General features: G+C 34.3%; 1 protein-coding gene across 1 annotated transcript in view; it reads left to right on the top strand.

The window, feature by feature from the left end:
• The window catches only part of LOC107571784 (complement C1q-like protein 4), a 13,656-nt gene extending 5,982 nt beyond the window's left edge, over nt 1–7,674 (top strand). The window contains exon 3 of the mRNA XM_016258160.1: nt 6,666–7,674. Coding sequence (XP_016113646.1) covers nt 6,666–6,845 — 180 coding nt within the window. The 3' untranslated portion in view covers nt 6,846–7,674. The remainder of the gene's footprint in view (nt 1–6,665) is intronic.
• The last annotated feature ends 1,846 nt before the right edge of the window (nt 7,675–9,520 follow it).

Genomic DNA, 9,520 nt, shown 5'->3' with positions numbered 1-9,520 from the left:
CATATATATTTTTTTAAAGATCAAAATATATATATATATATATATATATATATATATATATATATATATATATATTAAATATTAACAAATATTATTTGTAATATAATTTTAGAGAAAAATGTAGGCTTTCGAGCGATGTTAAATGGTTTATGATGGAAATTTTAATTCAGAAACAATTTCTTTCTTTTTTTTTATATAAAATGAATTGTCTGCTTACTTATAGGCTATGTTTTGTTTTTCCACACCACAAACCCACTTAAATTGTTTATTGATTGTTTATTCCAAGATATGTGGTTTTTAGATGATAAAATGCAGTTTGAAGAAGGTAAATGTTTCAAGGTTTTTAAATCATGCCACTAATTAAAGAGTGGCCCATATTTCACTGACTTTTAGTTTAGGACTAGTACATTTTTGTTTATCTCTACCAATATATCATAGTACATGAATATGTAATTTTTTGTTACAATAATTAATTTGTTGAGTAACAGATGGAAAGGATTAGTGCTGTGATCTTAATAGTGCCTTCTTCAATATTTAATGAAGTCATCTTCATTTTTCTTGTAATTAAGTTGGTGTAATGCCCACTGAAGGAGATTCATAATGAAATTTCATCATTATACATTAGGCTACTGTATCACAGCATCTGGGAAATCTCATACAAGAAAAGATTTTAACTTGTCATATCCCATCCTCAAAAGTCCCAGTGCCATTAGGGTCAAAAATCGCACATCTTTTAATAATAGCTTCTAATTTTTATGCTGTATAAGTCAGATAACCTCCACCGTCTGATGGAATAACTGCATAAAGATCTATAAACTTATGGAGAGATTTGTTAAAAGGATTTGATGCTTCTAGCGTTATTGGTGGCGTTTTATTGTGCTTGTTGAATAATGGTTTGTTTGCCTTAATGCTAATGTGAGTCAAAATATGTCATCTCTGATTTAGCATCTACATGCTTCTTCCTCATCATTAACGTACCTTGTGCTGTTAATCTTTTAATTTATGGTCCCTCATGTAGGTTCCCAAACCCTCAGTCTAAACCTCTGTTCAAAGTAGACTAATCTACACTCCGTCCGCTCTGTTGCTTAATCGTTCCACCATTTCTTTTTCTCCTTTTTCACCTGTCACACGCTCTTTTAATAGACCTCCAAAAGGTCGAGCTCTTTCACACGCTAGTGTTAAAAATGCCATCGCCTGTCTGTTAATGACCAGTACCTGCTCTAATAAATGTCTCCCGGTGCACTGACAAGTACATAGTCCAGTAGAAATATAATGAGTGTCTTTGGTCGTCTCTAATTGTGGTGATCCCTAATTGCACGGCCTCTAATTGCCAAATAGTTTTAAGGGAAATGGTATAAACTGAATAAAAATTAGTCAAATGGAATGCATAGGTGACACCCTTATTATTATTTTTCCAGTTTACCAGTTGCATCTTCTTTCATGTTATGGTTTTAAAGGAGACATGTTATGCCCCTTTTTACAATATGCAATATAAGTCTCTGGTGTCCACAGAATGTGTCTGTGAAGTTTCAGCTCAAAATACCCCACAGATCATTTATTATATCATTTTGAAAATGCCTTTTTTGAGTGGAAGCAGAAACACGCTGTTTTTCGGGCCTGTCTCTTTAATTGCAAATGAGCTGCTGCTCCCCGCTCCCTTTTCCAGCTCGGACCTGCTAAAAACATCTGTTATGGTTCTGATTATCATGTTTATCGCGCTGAAATCATGCGGTTTAAGCCATATGAGTTTAAACTTCTGATATACGGTTTTCTGAGTGCACACAATCGAAGGTAAACTGCTGGGAAATAAATCAAAGGTTTATTTTAGATCTAAATAGTGTTCTGTGCTCATCTGTGCAGCCAAAGACAGAACAATTAGCATGTTTTGCTCAAACTTTCACCATGGTATTATAGCGGGTACACTGTTGTCGCTTGCGAAATCACAATGAGGGCGCCGTGGGTGGAAACTTACAGATTAAGGGGTGGTAATATTATAATGAAATCCCTTTGCCACGTCACCAAGGGAGCGAAATCAGACGTGCTCGTTTTCTCAGACGCTTGTAGGAAAAGGCTTACCAAAACAAAGTTACTGGGTTAATCTTTTTCGCATTTCCTTGGTTGGTAGATGCACCGGGGACCTGATTATAGCACTTAAAACCTGGAAAAGTCAGGTTTTCATGGTCACCTTTAAATAACATGAGGGTGAGTTAATGATATCAGAATTTACATTTTACATTTGAACTAACCCTTTAACCAGTTGATTATATCATACAGCGATGTTCACAGAGCCTGTAACTGGTGTTATAGTGCACACTTGGACCATTAGTATACAAAATGCCACGCTCATACAGTATGCCAATTAAGCATAACTCTCTGAAGAAGCTAAACTAATTTTATTCTCCCTTTGAGGCAAAACGGAGCTATTCAATAAATGCTCCATTTTTTTTTGCTTTAGTCTTTTCCCTCCCCTCGCGTGTGCTAGGTCCCTTAGGTAAGTTTAAAAACTAGTTTTCCATTGTCTCCGCTCTAAGAGGTCTGTATATCACGGAGAATGAATCTTGTCAGTTTTATTACCGCTGGAGCACGGCACCACTGATAAAAACAAGACTTCATATACCCTTGCATCTCACAAAATAGCCTTGCTTGATCAGTCTGTTACACGAACATCCCCCTCCTATTTTCTCCTTCAACCCTTGTCTTTCTCCTCGGCTCTGGTTATGTCGAAAAACACCGCCCCCCTCCATCCTTCCCCTCCCTGTAATGAAAAGGCCTGGCAGAACAAGCCCCCAGCAGGCCCGAGGGTCCCTGCTCAAGTCAGCGTGGCGTTTCACAAGTAGTCGGCTCCCATGACAATATCCATCTCCAGTGCAGTCAACGGTAATCCCTCTCCCTCCAAGACAAGCTTTCATATCACTTATATTTGATAAATGCCGGGAAGCATCTAACAAGCGCGCTTTGCGGGAGATGCCTAAACCTCGGGTGCTCAGATTCGCTGTAACTGATCCCAAAAATACAAGACGAGAATCAATGGAAGCGAAGAAAGGTCTTAAATGGTCTTAGCCGGATGTCTGCTAATTAAAGTGACTGCTCGCGTTGTCGTATCGAACACGGAGGTATGCCGGAGGGAGAGACTGCCCCTTTGCCCACTTAGCCAAAATAATGAGGAGAATGACATACACTGTGCATCGATAGGGAGAGGAGGCCAGGCCGTCACTGTCAGACGTGGAATGATGTGCATGCCATATTGACCCGCTCAATTTTACAGTCTTTTTTGATCTTGATGATATTTCAGTTTTCTTAAGTCATTGTGGCAGTGCAGTAAAAATAATTAAGGTATGGTATACTTTGATTTGTACTATAAAGAAAACCTCATTGTTGCACTGATTGGTATTCAGTCACACACAGCAATGACACCGTTCACCCACTCAATATTTAGATTATTGACCGGTCCTCTGTGTGGATTACTGTATCACAGAGAGTGGCTGTTAGATCTGGATGTGAGAGATTGTGTAGTTGTTTCTGTAGTCTTTTTTATGTGAGATAATAGTTGGAAAAGGGGTTTCTCAAGGGACTGGCAACCCATCACAACTGTTTGACGCAGGCTGCACAGGGATAAGGCAAAAATGCTGTTCACATCACACATCAACACAACGAATATCTTCAGGTGAAATAATATGATTTTTAATACATTTAAACGTTTAGCTATATTAGAGTTTTCCATGATCAATTTTTAGAATGATATTCACACAATATCTTCATTTAATAACTGTTTAATAAAATTACAGATATATATTATGCACAGATGAATGGCACCATTTGTTGAGTTGTTTAAAAGTAGGGCCCAACAACTCAGAGTTACTCAGAGGTTGGGTAACTTATTTTGTATTTATTTATTTAATTTGTATTTTTTTGGATAATTATTATTTAAAAGAGTAATATATGTGACCATTTAAATAGCAAAAACTGCATTATTATTATTATTAGTAGTAGTAGTAGTAGTATAGTATATTTATGATGATTTTAAAAATATATTTAATTTATTATAATTAATATGGTTAATAATATTTATAATTATTACTATTATTATAATTATTTGTATTAAAACCTTTATAATGAGTATTTTTACTATTATTATTAATGATATTAACAGTGAATGTTATGCCTTTTATTGTTGTAAGACAAAATAAATAGCTTAAAAATCAGTTCTACATATCAATTATTAAACACATAAAATAACTGATGTAAATTCAATTATTAAACACATAAAATAACTGATGTAAATGCAATATCGTTTGATCACTGCTCATTCATTTTTAAGCTGCATGTCTCTACAAGGCTTGTGAAAATTTGCAAGCGTTTTTTTTTTCTTTTTTCAAATTGCAAATGACAAATATCTATCACTGCTATGCAAAATCAATTTAAAACTGATATATTTGTCCTGCAGTGCTGCGTTGTAAACCTCCCTAACATCATTATACAGATTGGTATTCAATAAAGCATCTAAATGGCGGTAGTCTCCGCTCAGGACATTGTGCGGATGTTGACAGTATCGTGATGGTAATGGAGTGGGGTTATTAGATTATGGATATGGGAAGGAGTTTATCTCTGTCTGGGGTCAGTGTGTTTTATGTGGGCTGTGGTTGTGGGTGTTTCTCAAGGGAATAACACACCCAATAAATCAAGAGCTTGCATTTGAGTGAGTGAGTGATGGCATGTTGTATGAGGATGTTTACTGACACCATGCATATCATTGCATTTTTTTCCTACGATAGACTCGCTCCATATGTTTAGGAAACCTGACAGAGATTGAGTGGCTATAACACGGCCGAGCAAAATGCCTGACAATCACTGTCTGTCATCTGACACCTGTCTGCTAAAACATTACCTGTTTTTTTCCCATTTAGAATTCTTGAGCATAGATCAGATACTAAGAAATTAAGTCTAAATCACATTGCAAGGATACAGAACTATAATGCGGTATATTTGTGTCTGTTTTATCACAGGTCTTGGACCTTTTTAATTGTATCTCTATGCAGGAATGTACGTCTGCCTGACCACATGACTAATCTCAATTTAAAATGTTAACAAACAAGTTTCAGATCCACTGCTGGGAGTCAATACAGCTGATCTCTCAAGCAGAATTTAAATGAGTCCGTTTCTAGTAAACAGTCTCATTGCGGTTTGTGTGATACGTGCGCTTGCGATTAAATTCAACAGGTCAATAAAGGAAGGGGTATAGTACAGTTTTAGCATCACCCATATAGGTCTAGCTACACGATACAGTAGAGAAATAGAGGAGAATATGACTGCTTACGCAATTGAGGTGGAGGTCAGCAGGTTATCTGCAGCCCCATCCATTTAACCCGGCCAGCCCTTGTCAGAGTATCATTTAATAATGACTCCATTCCATTGCTATAGAGATGATAAAACAAGGCCTCTTTCATGTCAAGAGAGCATCTGTATGTTGAGATTTGGCTAGTGCAGTATTTTCATACCTTTCTTTTTTTTTAGGATTGAGTACCTCCCAGCAGCCCCATCAGCACAACTTTATCTTTAAGTTGTTTAATGTAGCATTATTCTTAATATTAATTCATATGAATAATATGTAACATGAATATATAATTCATATTAATTATTTAATCTAATAAGTGATGTTTATCAAATGTATTACAATAAAAATGCGTTCACTACAAAGGATCTGGAAAAACTATGAAATCAATTACAATTCATTATTTTTGCATATTCGTTTAATTTTAAAAATTGTAATTAATAAAATTATTATTTTTTTATACATGTTATATAAGCTGGTGTTATAGTGGTTTGTGCACTTATTTTAGAAAGCAAGCAATATCAAACTTTGTCTTTTTCATAAAAAGGATTATGAAAAGATTGTGTAATCAGTTACAATTCATTATTTGTGTCTATTTAATTTAAAATGGTAATTATTATTATATTTATTATTATTTTAATGATACAAAAAATACTAGTTATTATTATTCATTGGTTCATAACATGATTCTTTTTCTATAGTTCTATTTTTCTATTTTAACCAAATGAAATGTAGTAAGTGGTTTTTGGAATCTGGATAAAATCTTCTTTTTTCCCCCTTTCCCTTCAAATGAAACAAATTATAAAATGATAATGAAATAAATTATAATTAATTATTTTTGTATATAATTTTTTTTTTTAATTATTATTATTTTAATTATTATTAATATGAAAAAAAAATGAAATTATTTATTTCTTATAATATTAAATGTATCTATTAATTTTAAAACATAAAAAATTATACCTATTAATTTCTTCTTTCATATATGATAGTGAAAAAGTCACTGAATGCAGTCTATGATTATTTATAATAAATTCCACTGCCTGAAGTTGTTGCATATCATATCAAACGAACAAAATGACCAGTTTTACCATGATATCTATAATCTGTTCTCATTGCAATGTTCAGATCTTGCTTCTTGAATATGTTTAAGTGAAAACAATTATTAGAGTGGCTATTGCAATGTCACGCTTTAGTTAAGTTTTGCTGTTTGGTCTAATGATTATTACTAAATGATTATGAATACATTTCAGTATCATTCAAGTATGCTGGAATATTGAGCATCTGCTCTGTGTCCTTCCTCTAACCGTGGCTTCATTTCTCTGGTGTGTGACAGGTGAGGGCCAGCGCTATCGCCCAGGACGCTGATCAGAATTATGACTACGCCTCCAACAGTGTGATCCTGCATTTAGACGTGGGAGATGAGGTCTGTGTGCAGCTGGACGGAGGGAAAGTCCACGGTGGAAACACCAACAAATACAGCACGTTCTCTGGCTTCCTCATCTATGCTGATTGACCTGCTCTACACACTCAGATGTACTGTGTATGAACACACACACACTCATACAGTTACGTACACACACCGAACAGGCTTGAAAGAAATGGACGTGGTTTATACGGAGCAGAAGGGCTTCACAGACATAACGGCAACCAATTCCTTTCATAAAGCAAGAGGATTTCCGACACGCTGTTTGTATGTGTTCAAATTATAACTATCTTACATTATACACTACTCTCAAACTTAAATTAAAATGCATATAAATATATGTCTATATCTATCCTGGACGGTGACACGCTCATATTTTCATGTGTACTTGTTAGTGTATTTGTCTCCATTTTGTGTGTCAATCAAAACCAGAGATTCAGACTCACTAGTCAACATGCTTTATGGTGAACTGAGCTGCATTTACACATGGCTGGACTTGAAAGAAAATCAGTGCGTAAATGTACTTTTCACTCAGTAGACGCAGCCGTAGCGCGATACAGGAACGTATATATGCATGCACACATGTCGCAGGGCTAGTGATTAATCTAAGTCCTCTTGTTCCATTCATTTGACTTAAAGTGACTGCTTTCGTTGTCTTTGTGGAATTGGAAGGAGTGTAATTGCACACACAATGGTTCACTACAACCAAACAGTCGAAGTAATCTGGGCCGGACTGGAACATATTGATTTAGGCTGATGTGACGCTTCAATAATCACACAAATAAATGAAATTATTAGTACTTCTTAAAAGGGAGGATGTTGTTCCCTTGTGTAAGTCTAATAAAAGATATTACAATGTAAAACTTTGAAATCAAGATGAAAATGTTACACTCTTGACAAGGATGTACATTTTATATCATACCAGCATTATGTTACAGAATTATTTATACAAAAATTGTAGATTTATTGATTTTCAGTTCAAGAGTCTAATAGATGAGCAAAATTGTAAAAAAAAAAAAAAAAAATTTTTGCCATTAGAAGAAAATATATTTAAAATGTAACATTTCGACATCACATTTAGGAAAAGCAACATGGTGGACAATACCTTTGCATGTATTATATTTTAGAATATGTTTTTATGAACGTTACAAATGTATAATTCAAGCTCCATACATTTAGCTGTAATATCAAGCCCAGTAAGGTTGATATTTCATTTTAAAAACTCATAATATAAAAAAGGCCTAAAGTTTGAATGCTAAATCTGAAAAAGCTTTGTCCCTAAACTTTTTATTTTATTTTTTATTCTGGACTTTTAGTACAGATTTATAACCTGTATTGATACATTTTTTCTATGAAATACAGCACGAAGGAGTTGTTGATCTAAGTCAGGCCATGTGGAAATACACTGATACAAATATACAAATAACATGTCAAAACATCAAAAGCATTCCCTATTCATAAACAATTCAATAATAAATAATATTCAAATATCTCTGCCTCATTTTTATGTAACATTTGTACAGCTGACTATACAAAACTTTGCATGTTAGGTGGTTTGAAATCAGAGCAAACATTTTCCACTTTTTTGACAAGAAAGTACACATTTAATATCCTATAAGCATTATATCATAGAATTATTTATACAGAGATTGTAGATGTCTTTATTTTCACTTTAAGTGAAAGTAGGTGAGTAAATTTACATTTCTAAGAAACTTATTAATTTTTTTTGCTATCAAAAGAGCAACATTGCATTTAAGATAAGGAACATTGTGGTCAATACACTTTCACAGTGATCAATATTATGTTTTCAAATAAGTTATACATTAAAAATCAAACTCTATATATTTTCCTGTGACATCAAGCCCAGTAAGGTTGCTAGTTTTAGAACAAATCCTAAATAATAAAAATGCTAAATGTTTGAAATGATTGAATGATAAATCTGACAATAATGTGTCCTTAAACATTTTAAATGCAAACTAAATTTAAACTTGACTTTTTAGTACAGATTCATGTGCTGTATTGAAAAATCTTTGTGAGAAATACAGCATGAAGTAGTTATTGATACAAGTCAAGCCATGTGCAAATAAAGTGAAAACATCAAAAAACATTCCCTATTCATAAACGGTTCAATAATAAATGATTCAAATATTTCTCCCTCATTTTTTTATACATTTGTACAGCTGACTATACAAAAACCTTGCAACATGTTAGGTGTATACTAAAATAACATTATATAAAAATATAGAAAACATTATTTCTGGCATGCATGTTCTCTACTATAAACATTTAAGATTGTGTTTACCAGACAGTATTTCTAATGAATCTTCAGTGTCTTGGAGAGAGAGAAAAGAAAAGAAAAACGAGCAAAACAAGAACAACGACATGAACAATACTAGGATTCTACCTGTGCATGTCAGGGCTAAAACGAAGAGAAAATCCTTTAATTAAAAGCGAGAGGTAATGACATTCCGGCCTTAAGGCTTTGGTGAATCTGCAGCCTGTGGGAATATGTGGGGGATCTCAGCATGTCTGTGGCCAGCCTCCTCGCGCTCTCCTGCCAGATTCCAGTTGAAAGTTAATTGGACGGGGAGAGGTCTGAGGCCCATTAGTGATTCCCCTGTCGAATGCAGAGCCACTAGGATCACAGACTCACAAATAGGCAGATTACAATAATCAATACACTTCACTTGCCTCCAACACATTCACACAAGTGCGCGCAGAAACAGACCTGCATGCACATCCACACACATCCGCGCAAAATGAAT

The sequence above is a fragment of the Sinocyclocheilus grahami genome, unplaced genomic scaffold (assembly GCF_001515645.1).
Source record: "Sinocyclocheilus grahami isolate Dianchi unplaced genomic scaffold, SAMN03320097.WGS_v1.1 scaffold29.1, whole genome shotgun sequence".
In the NCBI taxonomy this organism is placed as follows: Eukaryota; Metazoa; Chordata; class Actinopteri; order Cypriniformes; family Cyprinidae; genus Sinocyclocheilus; species Sinocyclocheilus grahami.
The sequence above is the reverse complement of the archived record's forward strand: the minus strand, read 5'-3'. Positions and strand labels throughout refer to the sequence as shown.